Source organism: Odocoileus virginianus, chromosome 27 (genome assembly GCF_023699985.2).
Source record: "Odocoileus virginianus isolate 20LAN1187 ecotype Illinois chromosome 27, Ovbor_1.2, whole genome shotgun sequence".
In the NCBI taxonomy this organism is placed as follows: domain Eukaryota; kingdom Metazoa; phylum Chordata; class Mammalia; order Artiodactyla; family Cervidae; genus Odocoileus; species Odocoileus virginianus.
Genome location: NC_069700.1, coordinates 32,772,771 through 32,793,011, shown reverse-complemented (window position 1 = coordinate 32,793,011; position 20,241 = coordinate 32,772,771). Strand labels below are relative to the sequence as shown.

Sequence of the window (20,241 nt, the reverse complement as noted above, 5' to 3'; positions counted from 1 at the left end):
ACTAAGCCCCAAGAAAATCAATTAAGCAGCATTAATTACATATCATAAGTTCCAGTGAGACCCTCAGAGGGGGGAGGCAGACTTGGAACTTCTCTGAGGACTAAATTAAGTGGTTCTCAAGGGTTGTGTTACACAGAGAAGTGCAGATTTTGGGGGGCGGGTGGGGAGCTGCGCCACCACACTGTCCTGGTGTTGCAGGAAGGGGCACCCCTTCCAGGGCCCGAAACTGGGCTCTTGTCTAACACTCGGAAATGAATTGTCCGAGGAGACACATGTGCTGACAAAGCAATAGATTTTATTGGGAAAGGGCGTCCGGGTGGAGAGCAGGAGGGTAAGGGGACCCAAGAGAACAGCTCTGCAGAGCTGGCTTGCAGTCTCGGGTTTTACGGTGATGGGATTAGTTTCCGGGTTGTCCTTAGCCAATCATTCTGACTCAGAGTCCTTCCTGGTGGTGCACGCCTTGTTCAGCCAAGATGGATGCCAGAGAGAAGGATTCTGGGAGGTGATCAGACAGGTGGTGTCTCCTTTTGACCTTTCCCGAACTCTTCCGGTTGGTGGACGCTTATTAGTTCCCTGTTCCTTACCAGGACCTCCTGTCCTAAAACAGCTCATGCAAATGGTTACTGCGGTGCCTGGCCAGGGTGGGCGGTTTCAATCAGTGAGCTTCCCCTAACAGTAACACTGTCTCCTCCCACTGCCCCTTCAAGCCTGGGTGGGAACAGCTCCCTGTCTTTGCCAGGCCTGGAGTGCTGCACCGTCCCTTGTGGGTGTCCTCAGCCTCACCTACACCTTTGAAAGAAATCCATTAAATCTCTTCAGTGAAACCAGTTGACTAGAATTCTCCTTCCTGCTGGGCCCCTGACTGACAAATTTTCTCTCTCACAAACACATTCATACACTCATACAATTTCCAAATTTAATGGACCATAAACCAAGAACAGTCCCCACCTCCACCCCATTCTTCTCAGACACTGTAACATTAATGTCACCAGTAAAGTCTGTGACTCCTGCCATGCAGCCTAGATACGCAAGGTCCGTGACAGCCCTCTGGGATGCAGGATCCCAGCACAGCCCATCCCAGATGGGATGCCATCCCACTTGTGAGACTCCGTGGGGACTCTCAGGGACCAAAGCTCCCATCACAGCCTTTACTCTGTAGAAAGTAGACATCCTGGCCCCATCCACACAGGTGCCTGAAAGCCCAGCAGGGAAGGGTAACTGACAGATTAGAACCAGCTCTGAGGGGGCTGTGATGCCCTGAAATTGAATGCAAATGTCTGTACATGTCCTCATTTTCTGGGGAGAGAACCCATGGTTTTCATCAATTTCTCAAAGGGAAGCATATCTTCAGAAAGCTTTAAAAACCACTGATTCAAGCTTTGAAGACAGATCTTAGGGTTTCCCACAGAAGGCAATAAAGTAGTTGATAAAGCAGTCTGAGGCCAGACTTCCTGGGTTCAAATCCTGGCTCAGCTACTCACTGGTTGTGTGACTTGGTCAAATTCCTTTGTTAGGGAACTGCTGACCAAAATTGATCACATTGGTCAGGCACAATGATAACCACTTGCATGAGCTGCCTCACAACAGGAGGTCCTGATAAGGAACAGGGAGCTGCAGCTGAAAAACTAATCGGGAGAATTTGGGAGAGGCCAAAAAGAGTAAGGAGATGCCAGCCTATAATATGTCCTACCAACCTCCCAGAATCCTTTGCACTGGGATCCTCCCAGAATATTGGCTGAGAGATGCGCGCATCACCAGGAAGGACCCTGAGTCAGACCAAACATGGGCCCAGCAAGATGACCGGTCAGAGAACCCAGAAATTAATCCCATCGCCATAGAACCTGGGCTTCCCTGGGGGCTCAGCTGGTAAAGAATCCACCTGCAGTGTATGAGACCTGGGTTCGATCCCTGGGTTAGGAAGATCCCCTGGAGAAGGGAACGGCTACCCACTCCAGTGTTCTGGTCTGGAGAATTCCACGGACTGTGTAGTCCATGGGGTCACAAAGAGTCGGACACAACTGGGCAACTTTCACTTTCCATAAAACCTAAGACTGTGAACACGTGGCAGAGTAGTTCTCCTGGGTTCCCTTAACCTGTTGTGCCCCTTCCCAATAAAGTCTTTTGCTTTGTCAGCACACGTGTTTTCTGGAACAATTCATTTCTGAGTGTTAGAGAAAAGCCCACTCTTAGGCCCTGAAAGGGGTCCCACCTCCTGCAACACCTTCACCTCTCTGAGCCTCAATTTCCTCTTCCATAAAATGGAAATGACCATTTATCCATACATTATAGGGTTGTTGGAGCATTATTAAATGATTTAGTGTATGTAATATACTTCAGGAGGAGAAGAGGGCGTCAGAGGATGAGATGGCTGGATGGCATCACCGATGCAATGGACATGAAGTTGGGCAAATTTTGGGAGATGGTGAGGTACAGAGAGGCCTGGCGTGTTGCAGTCCATGGGGTCACAAACAGTCAGACACAACGGGGCAACTGAACAACAACGACATACTTAGAAGAGAACCTGAGGCATAAAACATCCTCTGTAAATATATGAGTCCACGCTCTGGTTCTTTATAAATCCCAAATCCTGGTGGCCAAGCCACCCAGGTATATCTCCCAAGTCTCTGAACTCAGTCCTGTCTCTGAGACGCTCCTGGCCCTAACCACTAACATTTCCTACTCACCCTCCACACCTGAGAAGGTTTCGGTCCTCCATCTAAAGGGGTCCTCTATGCTTGAGTCCCCTGGAGGCCCCAGTTCTATGTGGTTTCTCTCCAAACATCTTCTACATACAGGGTGAGGCTGAGGGGAAAATGCAGTGCTGGCCCTTTGCTCTTACAAACCAGCTGCTCCATTAAGATCCAGCCTCTGCCTTCCGGTGGGCTTCCCTCAACACCTAGCAATGCCCCCAGGCCTCAATTAGAAAAAAAGGCAGTAGGATGTGTAAAATTTGCTTAGCCACCCAGGCCTAGAGAAGAAAATTCAGTCTGGGGACTTCCCTGGTGGTCCTATGGTCAATAATCTGCCTTCCAATGCAGGGGATTCGGGTCTGATTCCTGGTCAGGAACTAAGATCCCACAAGTTGCAGGACCAACAACCAGAGTGAATTTTCCTGCTGTAGCTAAGACCCAAGACTGCCAAAAATAAAGAAATATTTAAAAAAAAAAGAAAAGAAAATCCACTCTGCTCACTGATAGAAAAGGGAGGGCAGGAGGCTTGGGCAAGGAGGCTGCTAGTGGGTGTGGAGGGAGAGAGGGGTGTCCTTGACCCGTTCATCCCCAGCTCAGACACTAGAGATGCAGAAATAAGCCAGCCTGGGGAGAGGCTCTCTCTGTTGCTTCCAGATTTCTAAAACCTGGTCCCTTTCTTCTCCCTCACAACTCTCTACTGGGGCAGTGACAGTAAGCAGCTCAGGCTGCTGCTGCTGTTGCTAAGTCGCTTCAGTCGTGCCCGACTCTGTGCGACCCCATAGACAGCAGCCCACCAGGCTACCCGTCCCTGGGATTCTCCAGGCAAGAACACTGGAGTGGGTTGCCATTTCCTTCTCCAGTGCATGAAAGTGAAAAGTGAAAGTGAAGTCGCTCAGCCTTGCCTGACTCTTAGCGACCCCATGGACTGCAGCCTGCCAGGCTCCTCCGTCCATGGGATTTTCCAGGCAAGAGCACTGGAGTGGGGTGCCATTGCCTTCTCCGAAGCAGCTCAGGGATGTCTCCCAATTTCTCAGTCAGCTCCATGCAGATGACCCTGGTTGGGGGGCGGGGGAGAGGGCTCTGGAGACTATAGCCAGGGAGTGTGGAGGGGTAGCCAAACCAGTAGCCCAGGAGCCCCACACTGGCCAGGGTTCTGTTACTTATTATCTATGTGAGACCACCTGGGTAACCCCTCAGAGAGCACACTTCCCCATCGATAAAACAGCCTCCTTCCTTCTCCAGGGCAAGGCTAGAAGGAAATGTGCATGAAAGGCTTCCTGGAGTACCTGCCGCCCAGTTGGTTTCAATACTGATATCAACTGTCACCAAGCCCTACCAGGTGCCAGGTGCTAAGTGTTTTCCACATATTAACTCATCTAATGTTCATAATACTGGGCTTCCTCGGTGGCTCAGGGGTAAAGGATCCGCCTATAATGAATGTTCATAATAACTCTATGAGGCAGTACTATTATCACCTTCATTTTACACATAAGATAAGGTTCATAGAGACTAAGAGACTTGCCCAAGGTCACACAGCAAATGTCTGGAAGGAAGAGGATTCAAAACCAGGCAGTCTGGCTCCTAGTCAATTAGGAGTTGGTCCAAGCACTCACCAATAAGAGGTTAATAGCCTGTGAATGAGGCTAGGACTATGTCCTATCCAGTCTTTGCTCCAGCCCAACCACTGAACTGGCTTCCCAGTAGCGCTAGTGGTAAAGAACCTGCCTGCCAATGCAGGAGATATAAGAGATGCAGGTTCAATCCCTGGGTCGGGAAGATCTCCTGGAGGAGGGCATGGCAACCCACTCCAATATCCTTGCTTGGATAACCCCATGGACAGAGGAGCCTGGTGAGCTACAGTCGATAGAGTCACAAAGAGTTGAACACGACTGAAGCGACTTAGCATGCATGCAACCTCTGAACATCTTCAGTGCTTACTGTCCCTTCCATCTGGTTAACTCTTCTTGTGGGGCTGAGTAGTACAGGTGAATGCCCCCGAGCTATTCCTCTGGTCAACTCCAACCCTACCTCTAACCCCTACACACACACACACACACACACACACACACACCATAGTCCTGGTCCTTCCTGTGATTTCTGTAAACATTCACTGATTAACAGCTTGAACCAATGGTTTAGCAGGTAAAGAATCTGCCTGCAATGCAGGAGACGCAGGTTTGATCCCTGGGTGGGGAAGGTCCCCTGGAAGAGGAAATGGCAACCTACTCCAGTATTCTTGCCTGGAAAATTCCATGGACAGAGGAGCCTGGTAGGCTATACTCCATGGGGTTGCAAAGAGTCGGACACAACTGAGCACATGGCACGCACAACAAGTTGACTTAGAACTGAAGATTTTAGGGCCAGAAGGAGCCAAATCCTCTCAACCAACGAGAAGAGAGGCAGGGGAGGGGGCATGGGGTGCTCTGATGGAGGTCACACAGCTGATTAGGAAAAGGGCGGTGACAGGAGCCCAGGCCAGGTGGAGCTCTGGCTCTGAGCAATGCCCTTGTGTCCCGGAAGCCTGTGGACACCCCCTGTCCACCCCCCACCTCAGGTCTCTTCCTTCCATCAAATCTTTTCATCATGGCTTCTCATCTTCAAAAGACTTCCAGACATCCACGATCTCATTTCACACCCCCGCTGACCCCCAGGGAGATGACTTTATTATCACCCCCATTTTACAGATGAAGAAACTGAGCTCCAGGGGGTCGGAAGAGAGGGCCAGGGCCCCCAGGGGTGACCGAGGCACTGGGTCCTGCAGTGTTCACTCACCACCAGCCCTTGCCTCAGGAATGAGTGGGTGGCTCTGCAAGCCCGAACAACCTAATGACCCTGAATTTACACAGCTCTTGCCTTTTAACAAATTACAGCTGGATGAAGCTTCGGAGACCTCCCCTCAGCTGTGAGGCCCCCGGTGACTATGTTGGCCAGGACAGAGGGAGGTGGGAGCTGACAGACTGCTCTCTACCACCAAGCTGCCCACCCTTCACCAGCTGGAGTCCCCCTATAATTCTCATATATGACTGATGTCTCCTTAATGGGGGATTCTAAAAGTTTCACTGCAGGGCCCAACCCCTGGACCCTCATGAATCATGTTCACCGGGATTAAAATTAGAGGCCAGAAAGCCATCTGATTCAAACAGAAATGGGACAAGGGAACCTGCTTGGCACTGCAAACACAGGACTGGGTGGGCACCCAGGGCTGGGGAGAATGGCCGGAGGTCTGGGCATCAGGAAGGAGGGCATGGGCTGAGGGATGGGGCACACAGCCCCTGGTCCCCAGCCAGGTCTGCCACCATCTCGGGCCTAGAAATTTCTCTCAGGTTTTCTCATGGGAGGGGTCCAAGATTCTGTGGCCACCTCTGCCTTGGAGAGTGAGGAGAACCAGGCCCAGAGAAAGCAAGAGTCATACCTAAAGTCACCCAGAGCCAACCGCGACTTCTATGGCCTCCCAGACCACTTCCTGCTTTGGCAAGGCCTCTAGGTGAGAAAGGTCAAGGGCAGAGACAGGGGACCTGGGGCTCCAACGGCCTTCCTGGTGATCAGGCCTGAACGAAGAAGGTTCCCCGTTCTGGCCCCAGACACTGGCAGTGGCCTATGAAATTTTACCAAGCTTTATAATAAAAGACATCCTGCCAAAAAGCTTAGTTCCTAATTAGTCATTGTTCCAGATAATCTGTTAAATTGTCCCAGCTCCTGGCGGAATGGCCCTTTCACCAATAAGCCTGGCTGCCAAGCTGCTGGTGAAACACCCTCCACTGGCTTGTCCTCTGGGTCCTGCCTGGGCCGCTGGCTCTTGGGTCTGGCTATAGCACTTTGGGGGGAGTGGGGGAGCCTGAGAAAGCCTGCCATAACAGCACCTGTTTCTTAGCACACCCCAAAATGTCTATGGTTCCTATCAAATGACATCAAGACCCCTGCATGACTGCGGCAGTGGTTTTTCCTGATCCGCTGTCAGTGAAATGATATCATCAGTGGTGTCTCACTTACAGCTTCTTATAGGAAGGGCCGTTACTGAGCATTTTCTATGTGCTAGGCACTTTATATGAATCAACTCCTTTAATCCCCACAGCAGGCTTATGAGCCTAAGCAGTGGCCTAAGAGCCCCCGCTGGGAAGGTGGTGGCCTCGATTTGGACCCGGTTACCTTGACTTCAGAGCCCACGCTCTCAGCAGCTCAGCCACAGCGCTGTAAAGTGTGCCTGGATGCTAACGTCAAAGAGTAAATAGATTTCTCAGCTACCAAGGGACCTGGCCTAGATCCTCGGGGTTTACTAGAAAGGCTGACTCCTTTCTCTAAATGGAAGCTTAGGCTCCTGTCTAATGTGTAACACAGAACTAACAAACACCTCTGGCTGAACGGGGGAAGGGGCGGCAGGAACCACTCACAAATTTCACAGTCGGCCTCAGAGGCGCCACATCAAAGCCTAGAGCTAGAAAAGCCCGTTTTGAAAGTTGGTGGCCTGGGCAGATGAGAGGAGCAGGGCCTCGGACTCAGAAGACCACAGCATGCCCCAGCGCTGCCAATTTCTAGCAGTCTCTGGGCGAAGCAGGGGCCCCCTCCATGCCTCGGCTTTCTCATCAGGGATGTGGTGAGGGCCACGGGGGATAACGGGGTGCGGTGATGTGGGGACTGCACAAGGCAGTAGGAATGTCAGTCATCCTCCTGTTGAGGATCAGCAGGACCGGGGACAGAGCCACCCCACAGCTTAGCCTGACTGTGGTGCGTCATCATCATCATCATACTTAAAGTGTTGAGCATGGGACTTCCCTGGTGGTACAGTGGATAAGAATCCGCCTGCCAATGCAGAGGACACGGGTTTAATCACGGGTTTGGGAAGATCCCACAAGCCACGGAGCAACTAAGCCCGTGCGCCGCACTACTGAAGCCCAGACGCCTAGAGCAGGTGCTCTCCAACAAGAGAAGCCACTGCAATGAGAAGCCCGAGCACTGCAATGAAGAATAGCCCCTGTTCTCCGCAACCAGAGAAAGCCCGTGCACAACATGAAGACCCAGTGCAGTCAAAAATAAAATGGATTCATTCAAAAACTAAAGCATTGAGCACAACAAGGCACTGAGCTGAGTGATTCTGTCATTTCATCCCATCAAAGCCAAATGAGCAGGCATCGGGGTCCCAGAGTCCCATTCTGCTGATGAAAAAAACTAAGGCTCAGAGAGGTTAGAAGTGGAAAAGTCAGGATTTCAAGGGACACGGTAATAAAGCAGGTTCTAAAGCCTAAGACTGGAAGCAGGCACCTAAGACTGGGAGAAGGTATTTGTGGCTCCACCTGGTCCCTCCCAGAAGCAAGGCCTAGGTCCTGGACTGCCTGCTCCTAATGGCAGGGGGTCAAGGCCCTCGAAATTCAGCTGGAAATTCAAGAACAAAAACCACCAAAGACTGCCCAAGGATCCCAAGGCTCAGGAGTGACCTTTATTTATTTATTTGACTGCATCGGGTCTCAGCTGTGGCACGTGGGATCTAGTTCCCTGACCAGGGATGGAATCCAGGCCCCCTGTATTGGGAGTGTGGAGTCCTAACCACTGGACCAACCAGGGAAGTTCCCAAGAGCAAACTTTCCTTGCAGAGGCAGATTGCAAAAAGGGGAGAGTCTGGAAAACCAACCCCATGCTGGCCTGGTAGTCCACCTCCTTGAGAGGCTTGTCTCTTGCTCTGGGCTTTAGCAATAATAATGGTCCATTGTCACTTTCCATCTTTTGATAAAGGTCTACGTTTTATGATGAGGGCCAGGTCCTGTGTTGGTCAGCAGGGATCCCAAACTGGGCTCACAGCCTAGTGGGTGGAGCGTCATTTCATTTCACTTTTAAACTCTTGGCCATGAATCAACCTGATCCCTGCTGCTGGTGCCCACCCCTCTCATTCCAGGAGTTCCACAGCACTGCAAACTGTCTTCCTGCTTCTGTCCTTTCCCCTGCAATCATCCTGCACACCAGGGACACAGCTGTCCTTCTGAAACACAAACCAGACTACATCACTCTCCTGCTCAAAACCCTCAAATAGCTTCCCACTGCACTAACAGCAGTGTCTGAACTCCTACATGGCCTACAAAGCCCTACAGAATCTGACCCTTCAAGCTCTATGACCATATGGCCCATTGCCTTTATTGTTCATGCCACTCAAACGGTACCGGCTTTTTTTGTCCTTTGAGTAGAGAGAGACTGTTCCCACCTTAGGGCCTCTGCACTTGTTTTTCCCTCTGTCTGGAACCTCCCACCCCCAGACCTAGGCATGGCACCACTCAATGCTCAACTCAGCAGGGCCTTGCCTGATACCCCTCTAACTAAAGCAGCTTCCTTCTTCCGGTCACTCTCTATCTCATTACATTGTCTTACCTTTTTCACAGCACTTATCAATCAGTACCTGAAATCAATTTCTTTGCTGACCATCCTAATCCTCTCCAGTGCAGGGACTCTGCCTGTCTTGCCCTCCACTACGTGCCTGGACTAGTGTGTGGGATATAGGAGGTGCTCCATAAATGCCTGTTCCCTGACTGCTCACTCTGGAAACCGTGATTACATTTAAGACTGCAGACCCCCAACAGGACTCCCAGCAGGTGCCACCCTTCCGTCCCAAGCTCCTTTCCTCTTGAGCTGATTGCTAACCTCTTTCCAGCACACCCTGGGCCTCAGTCAGACTGAGTCACAGCCATCATGTGAATTCATGCAGGCAATTCACAGCCCCAGGCTTTGCTTTTGTCAGACCCCATTCCTGGAATGCCCTTTCTTCCTCCCTCCATCCTCTGAGTCCCAGGTATGGTGTCCTCTCTCCCTGGAAGCCCCCCTGGGTCTCTCCCTGCTGTGAAGTGCTGAGAATTCCTGTCTAAAATCCTTGGGAGACTCTTGGACTAGTTGTAGTCTGAAACCTGGGGCCTTGAGAGGATCTGATCCAACACCCTCATCAAGATCAATAAAAGGAGGCTTTTCAATCTTTCTGTGGACATGTCAGTTCTCCACCCCCTCTCAGTCCAGGAGTTCCACAACACTGCAAACTGTCTTCCTGCTTCTGTCCTTTCCCCTGCAATCATCCAGCACACCAGGGACAGAGCTTCCTGTAAGGCCTCTGAGAGTAGGGACCTCCCTGCTACCCTCTGCACCCTGGAGGTTACCACAGTATCTTATGTGAGTGACTTCCCTTCTCTTGGCTTCCACACTGCTCTCTTTAGAAAGGATCACCTGAGAGAACGTACTCTGCCTGGTACATTGCCCGGCACCCAGAGCCCATCAATGATCTATGATCAAGAGCTATCTTTTACCAAGTGCCTACTTGGCTTCTCCACTTACCCTATGCTGTACTATGTAGGGCTTAGTCAGCTATGTCTCACTCTTTGTGACCCCAGGGACTGCAGCCCGCCAGGATCCTCTATCCACGGGGATTCTCCAGGCAAGAATACTGGAGGGGGTAGCCTATCCCTTCTTCGGGGGACCTTCCCGACCCAGGAATCAAACTGGGGTCTCCGGCACTGCAGGTGGAATCTTTACCAGCTGAGCTATCAGAGAAGCCCCCAACTTACCCTGTGTTATCTCAAATCCTTAGACAATTAAGCAGGTGAGTATTGCTAGTTGCCCATTTTACATGTGAGTAATCTGAGGTTCGGAGAAGGCAATGGCAACCCACTCCAGTACTCTTGTCTGGGAAATCCCATGGATGGAGGAGGATGGTGGGCTATAGTTCATGGGCTCGCGAAGAGTGGGACACGACTGAGCGACTTCACTTTCACTTATCACTTTCATGCACTGGAGAAGGAAATGGCAGCCCACTCTAGTGTTCTTGCCTGGAGAGTCCCAGGGATGGGAGCCTGGTGGGCTGCCATCTGTGGGGTCACACAGGGTCGGACACGACTGACGTGACTTAGCAGCAGCAGCAGCAATCTGAGGTTCAGAGAGGATGAGTGTCTGGTTCAGTCCACAGAGCTCTAAGTATCGGGGTCCTGAAACAACCCCAGGTTTGTCTGGCTCCTAGAACTGCCCAGGACCCTACCCCCACTACACGGCCTGGGCATACTCTGTACCTGCCTGCAAAGTTGTTACAAGGATTAGAGATGATGAGTCTGAGATGCGGGGTGCACGGCAGGCACCCAATAAAGGAGGCCTGTTGTTACACAGACTTTCTGTACTTCTTGATTGATTCTTTGAGTAGCTTAAATCATCAGTTGTTAGGGAGCAATCTTGGCTGCTAGGATAAGGGTGTCTAGGGAGCTCAGAGAGAGCTGAAGGTGGATCAGAGTTGGATAAAGGCAAGGGCATGGTGGAAAATTACCTCTGGAGGAACAGAGTGACAGTGGGCAGTACACCAGACTGGGGGCTCTGAATGCTGGCTGCAGAGAGAGGGTCAGAGCAAAGGACAGTTTCTTCCCTAAGAAAGTGTGTACCAGGCCCTGAGGTAGGAGGGAAAAGCTTGGAGTCATACAGCATAGGGTTTTTTCTATTGTCTATATCACATGATTTTAAATTATTTTTTAATGAGTTTCATCCATCTTACAAGTGAGAGTTACATTGGAAAGACCCTTATTAGGAGGTTTCACCTTTAATACACTATCTCCTGGGCACTGGAGAGCCATATTTACAGAGGGGTGTTAGCAATGATTTTTCACAGCCAACGGGAAGGTGTAGAGAGACAACTGGATGGTCAGAAGGTCTGTACAAGCATTTAAGTGCTTGAACGAGCAGGGAGCAAAACTCGACAGAGACCAGTGTGATCTTATGCCTTGGAAGTGGGTCCGGGATACCCTAGGTTCTCCCTCAGATGGAGGCTGCCATGGCCTGATCATCACCAACCCTGGAGCATCCCCTCGGCCTGCCTCGAGAAGCCTCTCAGGTTAGAAGAGGCAGGCCCTGGGACTTCTCTGAGCTTGTAAGGACAGGTGTGTGACTAGGTGTGTGCTAATATTAGGTTAGAGCCTAACCTTAACTGTCAGACCATGTGAAGCTGCCAATATTTTCAAATTGCAAATCCGAATGATTCAATCTGGGCTTCCCAGGTGGCGCGTGGTAAAAGAACTCACCTGACAATGCAGGAGACGTTAAGAGTCGCAGGTTGGATCCCTGGATCAGGAAGATCCCCGGGAGGAGGACGTGGCAACCAACTCCAGTATTCTTGCTTGGGAAATTCCTTGCACAGAGAGGCGGGCTACAGTCCATAGTGTAGCAGAGAGTTGGACATGACTGAAGTGACCTAGCATGCATGCATGGTTCAATCTAACACACGGTGCCCATGGAGAAATCAGCCTGGGTCCTGATTTCATGGTTACATAGGCCCAGCGTCAAGGCTGAGCAGAAACAGAGATGTGTCTGACCCAGCCCTGACCGTGGGGACAGGTATCTCCCCCAAAGGCCTGGTGGCTGTGGACGGCCAACCAAAGTTATGCGGCTTCATAACAGATTGAGTCCCAGCCCAACACCGATGAAGTGCATGGCCGCGCACAAGTTGCTTCCCCTTGCCCCGCCTCAGTTCCTCTCTGTGATCTGGGCCAACCATGTCTCTCGGTGGCTGCAGCGTTAGGGATGAGCGAGCAGAGCACACAGCAAGGGCTGAATCCATGGTAGCTCCTATCTTATGGCCATTTTTAGGGGCGTCCAAGTGGAAGAGGCTCCAACCTCAGGCTAAGAGGTTGATGTCTTGTCTCAGGGCCTTGGGAAATGGGTGAATTCCTGAGTTGTGATTCAGAGAGCCTTTGGAGGCCAGAAGAAAGCCTATTCTGTTCAGGAGGAGCAAAAAAGGAGACTTTGGGGATGAACCTGGGGGTAACCTTTGGGGCCAGAGCCAGGGAGGATGATCAAGGTCTGGAAGGGGGGATGAGGCATACAGAGAGGCAGGGTTTCAGGAGCAGGCTGAAAAGACACCCTGGCTAAACACCAGCCGGGGACAAAGGCACCCTCGAGGCTGGGAGCGGAGCTCCTGTGCCACCAGCAGTCCCCATCCTGGTGGCTGGTACGCCATGCTGCAGTACTCTGCACGTGACACAGGGATGACATCCCGGTGTCTGGCCTTCCCTCAAAGAGCCCCTCCTGATGAGGGACCCTCACTCACAGGGTTGGGAAGCCCCCTCCCCCAGGAAACCCTCATCCCTTGGAGCCAGTGAGGTCCCAGAGCCTCTGAGGTGGGGACTTGAGTTTCCCAGGAAGCTTGCATATTATAGAATGTTGGCTGTCACTTGTGAGTTCTAGGTGCTGGGGGGGGGGCACGTTGGTTTGATTCCCATGGTCTCCAAGTGTGGCCGTTTCCACTATGAAGGGCCAGGTGCCCAAGCTGGGCACTGATATTCTACCATTGATATTTCACAAGCATTATCTTAGTCCTCCCAAGAAGATCTCCCCCATTCTACACATGAGTAAGATGAGACTCAGAGAAGACAAATACCTCACCCAGGTCACATAGCAAATCTCAGAGTTGGGATGGGAATGTAGGGTTTTGGACATCAAGTTCAGGGTGTCATCTGACAAGCTATTTGACTGTTATTCATGATGTCCTGATCATGACCAGATCAGGGACCACATCAATCTGGGAAATGGTCTCGAGCAGAGGGGCACAGCACTCCGTTTCACTCAACCCCTATCACTTACATGGACAAATGACTGCAGCTGATGCAGGACCAGAAGGCAGAATCAAGATGCTGAACGCACAACCATAATTCAACGTGATCGTCAAAGACCATAACAACAGATTGGATCTGCCAAATGACACATAACAGAGATAACTGTAAAACCTCACATCTAGATTCAAAAACACATTTGCCAAATCTGAGCTAGAGGAATTCTGTTCGGATAGCAGCCCATGTGAGAAAGATACAAGAGCCCCAAAACTCAATATGAAATAAGTCAAAGACATCTGTCAAAGAGGCCAGTGGAATTCTAGACAATGTTGACAGACACGTAAACCGTGGACACAGACCCACAGAATGCATGATCGTCTAGTCCAAGACCCAGTGAGGAGAGAGCCCACCCACGGTGCTCTGAGCTAGAGAAGGGAACAGGGCAGGACACACACTTTGGAAAGAACACTGACAAACAGACATGTGTTCCAGAAAGTGTGCCCAGATTGGCAAAGGGACAAGAGACATAAAGAACAACTTTGAGAGAAAGGGTCACATTCTAAGTCTGCCCCAAAGCTGACCAACAGGGCCCTGTGAGCTGTCCTCAAACACTGAAAGAACACGTGGAAGAGGAAAACCAACTTATTTTGCACAACGAGTATGGAATTAGGAACGAGTGGAATTTTGCCCTTTATATATAATTCTATTATAGTTCTGACGTCATGTTCAGAAACTCCTTTCACATTAATCTCTCTGTGCTTCAGTTTCCTCCTCTGTTAAATGGGGCCAATAATAATAATAACAATGATGCTGCAGCTACGTCTATCATGGGGTTGTTGTGAGGATTAAATGAGTTACTACGGTAAATGCTTAGATCAATGCCAGGGTCCCTCTCTGTTAGCTAAGTGTTTGCTATTAGCGTTACTACTGCTGTTATTGTGGGGTTTTGTTACCTCCCTGAATTGAAAGGGAGCTCTGGCCGTAGACAGTGTCTGGTTCCCTTTCTGTGTCCCCAGCATCCATCCCCCAGCACACAGCAGGTTGAGTCAAAGTTTATGTGGAGGCTCATGTCAAGATGCTCTGAAGAAGATCATCCTGAACATTCAGAGATGAACTGTCATTCCTAGCTGGCGTTAAGATGTTTAACAGGCTGAGGTTGCTCAAAAATAGACTGAGCACTCAGGCAGGGCCGCGTGGGCGTGCAGGCCGCATGCCCTGCAGGTGGTGCGGGTCAATCATCGGGGGACACCCTCAGATTCCATGATACCCATCTCCTCCTTTCCCAGGGACCCCAACCTGGGCAGCCACCTGGCAAGGGAGGGGCAGGGATCACCCCTACACTTTTCAAATGCGGACCTGCACACAGCCCCCTCTTCCTGAGTGAGAGCGTTTCTGGGACTCCTCCTGCCTGGCCATCCTGCCCCTCCTGGGACATGCAGAAGGCCCCAGCAAGCCTTGATGCAAATAGTGCTCAATTTCCTGGGCTAAAATTACATCTTGAGTCAATTTTCATAAAGTGCAGTGACAGATTTAGGTGCTGGGAAGATGGAGCTTTCTCAGAAGGCATTAAAATGACCCAAACAGTTAAAATCAGCTGGAACTCAACAGCCAGGGGCTGTGAGAGCAGCTTTCATCCTTCTGCGGCCTTATGCAAACAGGGAGGTCTGGACCCTGCCTGGAGAAACTGCTGTGCCCGCACTTGACACCCTCCAGCCATGAGACGAGTATCTCTCGGCCAAGATCCAAGCTCAGGCAGGGACATTTGGCACTGAAATGTGGAGCCATGGGAATGGGTTTGTGTGTACCAGGGAAAGCAGTCTTCCATAGCAGGGGCTGCTCCATAGCGGTGGGTCTGGATTATTCTTTAACCTCTCCATTCCCGATATTTTCCTCTGCAGGTCACACAAAGAATCAGGCAAAGCAGTCGGGCCTTTGATGTGTTTGAGGGGAACGTCCCTTCTCTAGAAGTGGCTTGAAGCCTGTGTCCCAGCGTAGCCCATGCAACAGAGCTCTACCACCATCGCCCCTGAAGGCTGGACATGGGGCTGATGGATCTCGTAAACAGCATCAGCCTCCTCTCTGACATTCTGACCCTATGAGCCCAGCAGTCCTCAGTCTGAGGGTCATGAGCTGCCTTCAGCTGTCTCTTCCTGTATCTCACCCCCAACACCCTCTTCGCTCGCTCTGTCCGGACAGTCTGTCCCTCTGGATGCACTTCCAGCCCTTCCCCACCCTGCTCTGTGCCTGGGAGGCCAACCTATCTGGACTGGATCAGCAGCCCCAAGTCTCCCAGGAGGTTCCACCAAAGGGAGGTGAAGGCAGGAGCGCAGAGGGTGGGGAGAGCGAGTGTGGCCGGGCTGACCTCGCACCTCCACTGAGGGCCCGGCCCCTGCAGAGAAGCTCCCCTGGGGTTCCAGGAGCCACCCCCACCCTCCCCTTACCACCTCAGGCCTGGAGAGGTCCCACTGTTGCCAGCCTCTGCGATTCACCAGCCCTCCTTGGTTTCCTTGAGCCCCGCACACTCCTTTATAAATAGCTTTTTATCATATGTCTCAACTACCCAAGACCGAGACTGGCCTGCTTCCTCCCATCCCCTCCAAGCCTCCACCTTTGTTGTTGGGCCCTTGCAAGCACCATGTCTCCCGGCTTCACTGAAACCCAGCTTGACTCAGCTCCCCCAAGTGGACGCTCCCGCTGCACTGGGGTCGAGCATCCCGATTCCAACAGCCGAGGCCAGTCCCCCTCCGTTACAGGACAAGGAGGGTGAACCCGCTGAGTCCCAAAGTTCCTTCCAACCCACAGTCTCCTCTGCTCCCCGTCAAGCACCCCTTAGATAGGTGACTGGTGTTTAGGTTCCAATTCCATCAAAAACCCGAATGACAGCCTGGCTGTAACATTCTCTCCTCTGAGCTCCCGTTCTGTTCTCATCAATACCTCGCATCACATCCTCCTTCCACATTATTCTCGCACGGGGATCTCCCCTTCCAGGCTGAAAACTCCCTGTTCCATCTGTGTTTTCGGTGAAACTCTTCTTTTGGCCTGTCTCCCTCTTTCCCTCAGCACCTCATGGATGCTTCCTATTGTAAATATTGACTGAAGAGGGACCAGTAAGGCCCAACAATCTGGCCGATGCTGTAGAATAATATTTACCGAATGAAGACTACAGAGCAGGCGCGTTATATCCACTTTGCCCTCCCCTCATCACAGGCCTGTGAGCTCGGTGTTATCCCTGTATTATCTCCATGTGTGGAAACAGAGGCTAAGAAATTTGTTCCAGAAAGGGCTGGAGCCAGGAGTGAATGCACAGGTGTATCTGACTCCAAGGCCTGTCTCCTTTCCTCCGTTTCACCCTGTGGTGTGTGTGATAACAAGATGCAATGTGGGCACTTCCCTATCGGTTCAATCCTGTCGGTCCAATGGTTAAGACTCCATGCTTCCAGTGCACGGGCTCAGTCCCTGGCTGGGGAATTACTATCCTGCATGCCCCAGGCATGGCCAAAAATTAAAAAAAATGCAACGTGGACAACTGGGGACCCTGACCCAAATGAGACAAGCCTCATTAAGGGTTCATGGAGCAGCGCCCTTCTGAAGAGGCCCTTCCGGACTTGAATGAATCACCGAGATGTTAGGACACTCCTGCTCTCTGTGAAGCTCTGCCAAAAGGCCTCAAAAGTAATGAGTTCATTTAGGCTAAACATTTCCCCTGCAAACTGGTTTAGAGTCTTGGAGAGGGCGAAAAAGTCAACAATAGCCCAGTCCCTGGGGAAATATTGCCCATACATTTTATGGATAAAATTTACCCGCTTCGGCCACTTGCTTCTGCCAAATCTGAAGGAGGGAGTAGCAGGGAGGAGGACAGGTGATGTTCTGGCCAGTCCACCAACGAGGAAGCAGTTCATGACTTCCTCCAAAGTTCAGGACTTCCACCAAAGGTTCATGACTAAGAGTCTGAATTACTGAAGTTTTACGGGCCTGGCAGTCCCTCATTCTCACCAAGTCACCAGGGACCTCCTACCCCTGCGGGCTCTTGGCTTTTTGACTTTTTCTTCTCATGCACCATTCCCTTCCTCCCCTCTTGGCAGGCCCCGGGGGCTAGACCTGTGTCCCTCTGCTCTTTGAAGCTGCCTCTGTCCCGTTAGATAGAGCGCCTGCCTCTCTCAGTGGAGACTCCAAGTGGAGTCTCTATTCAGAGCCCCGGGCCTCCTCCCTCCCTGTCGCGTGAAGGGCACAGGTGGAGCTGCCAAGGTCAAACTCCATCTCACGCCATCCTGGATCCTCTTCTGATCACCAGGAGCGAGCTCAGGGTGCACAATGCAAAGACCACGGAAAACTACCTCCAGATAAATTCACCCCCACCTCCTCAACCATGGCAGAAAACATTCTTCACCTCCCAGACTTTCACATCATCCTTGTTTGGCCAGATCCTCTTCTCCAAGAGTAAGGAGGTCTGCCCCTTCTTTGTTCAGACAGGAGCCAGGGGCTACCAGGACCCTTCCCTTGACCCCGTTCCCCCTTTTATTCTCTGCACTTGAAAACCAGCTGGCATGGAAGGTGCAAGGGAAGAAGGAAGCAGAGTTAGGAATGGGACAAAAGCTGCCACATCCTTGCTGGCCTCTGTCACCCGCCTCTTTTTCCTAATCCAGTCACTCATCCAACAACCATTTGTTAACACCTACTAGTGGTGGCTCAGATGGTAAAGTATCTGCCTACAATGCAGGAGACCCGGGTTTGATCCCTGGGTCGGGAAGATCTCCTGGAGAAGGAATCCCATGGACAGAGGAGCCTGGTAGGCTGCAGTCCATGATGGGGTCACAAAGAGTTGGACATGACTGAGTGACTTCACTTTCACTGGTTTTATGGTTTAGAGTGAAAAATGATTGGGAGGCAGGACTTCCCTGGGGGTCCAGAAGTTAAGACCCTGAGCTTCCAATGCAGGAGGTGTGGGTTTGATCCCTGTTCGGAGAACTGAGATCACACATGCTGTGGGGTGTTGGGCGGGGAGGAAAGTGGCAGGGAGGCAAAATTAAGCAGGAAAGGGCATATGTGCTAGAGAGGTTGAAATGTTAGAGTGGGTAGCCAAGGGAAGGCCTTGATGGGGTGATGTCTGAGTCAAGATTTGAGGGAATTGTGAAGGGGCCACAGGAACATCTGGGAAAAGAGCATCCCGAGAGAAGGAACGGCAAGTGCAAAGACCCTGAGGCAGGAGGAGGCAGGCGGGGCTGGAGTGGAGTGATGGAGGGGATGGGCAGCAGGGGATGGGTCAGACAGCTGAAGGAAGTCAGACCCCACGGGGCTTGGTGGGCCACCACAGGGATTGCGGTTTTGCAAGAGCTGCTGGAGGGCTCCGACTGAAGGAGGGACAGGGTTTGTCTTGGGTTTTAATAGGATTCCTCTGGCTTTTGGGTGAGGAGTAGACTAAAGGTATCTAGCACCCACCCACTAAAAGTCTCTGTGATTCTTGACAGTAAGCCCTTCAAGTCTGCCCTCTCCTTAGACCCCCTGTCACCAGGGGCAGAAGACATATGGACTCTGGTGGGACAATGGAATTGAAACAAGGCTGGAAACGTGGTCATCCTGAGTTATGGCAGAGCTTGGAAGCCAGACTAAGGAGTTGGGAGTTGATTCAAAGCAGAGGGGAGTCACCTAATTAGAGCCACGCTCAATCACATTAGTCAAAAAACCACAGGAAAGCCGCTGTGACGGTGACATGGTGCTAGATACTGTACTCACGCCTCAGGCCACGACCCTGGTGGGCCAGGACTCCCTGTCTCCCTGCTCAGACCGGGGCTCCCTGAGGACTGGAACTTTCTCACCCCTTTCAGTCTCTGCTTGCATCAGCAGGGATAAGACTCTGCATGCCTTACTATCCTCGGGAGCTGAGACGCTGGAGTTGGTAATCAACATCAGGTGGGAGGACTCCAGAGTTAGATGAACAGACAGACAGACCATCAGGGACAGGCTGGCGTTTCCAGGGTGGGAGAGGGGCTGTACCTACCTCCCGCCACTGCTTGTTCTCCATCCCTTGAGTATACATGACGCAGACTGTGAGGAGAGCAGAGAAAAGAGGGTTAACGCTCCAGGCCAAGAGGAAGATGTGCGCCCCAGGCAGGGAGGGCTCTGGGGGGTCAAGCATCTCAGGACACTCCGTCTTGGTTAGCCTTGTTGGGTCTGGCTGGGGATGAGGTCAGCTTGGAGTAGAGGGCCTAGAATATAGGAGTCTGGGAGGAGGGTCAGGGCCACTCGAGTCGAGGCCAGAGCAAGTGTGAAGTGTGAGGCAGGTGGACAGGTGGGCCTGAAGGAGGACTGAGCGGCAGAGATGTGGCAGGAGGGAGCATCTGAGACTTGTCTGTCCCTTTAGAGCCCAAGGTCACCTCATGAGGCCTATTGTTACCATCAGCCCCACTTTTCTGATGGGGAAACTGAGGATCAGAGGAGGCCAATGACCTGTCTGAGGTCATATACTTGAGCAGCATTGCTTAGAGCTAGAACCCTGGGCTCCAAAACCAGTGCTCATGCCCCTAGGCCACAGACACTTGGGGCTCTTAAATGCACAGGTTTCCCTGGGACTGAGACTTTCTGGCCCCAAACACCCTGAGTCCTCCCCACCCGCTTGGTTGTGTTGAGGCTTCACACCCTCCCGCCCCATCAATTCTCTTTCTGTAGACAGTGTAGATGAAACATCAGACAGCCTTGATGTACGGGAAAAGTGCCTCGTAGAGAGTAAGCACTCAGTACTGGCTCCCTTGTCGGCCACTGTAGTAGTCTTAATGCCATTGTTCACAAAGGAAACCATAAACAAAACAGAAAGGCAACCTATGGACTGGGAGAAAATACTTGCAAACAATGTGACCCAACAGGGCTTAATTTCCAAAATATACAGACAGCTCATGCAGTTCAATAACAAAACAAACAAGCAACCCAATCAAAAACTGAGCAGAAGGTCTAGATAGACATTTCTCCACAGAAGACATACAGATGGCCAATAGGAAGGACGCTCAACATTG

At 51.5% G+C, this 20,241-nt stretch overlaps 1 protein-coding gene across 3 annotated transcripts in view; it reads right to left on the bottom strand.

Annotated features, from left to right (window-relative positions):
• Window positions 1-20,241, bottom strand: part of CPNE5 (copine 5) — a 104,953-nt gene that overhangs the window by 68,086 nt on the left and 16,626 nt on the right. For all 3 annotated transcript variants that reach the window (XM_070456528.1, XM_070456529.1, XM_070456530.1), the window contains exon 3: window positions 19,233-19,279. In XM_070456528.1, coding sequence (XP_070312629.1) covers window positions 19,233-19,279 — 47 coding nt within the window. The remainder of the gene's footprint in view (window positions 1-19,232; window positions 19,280-20,241) is intronic.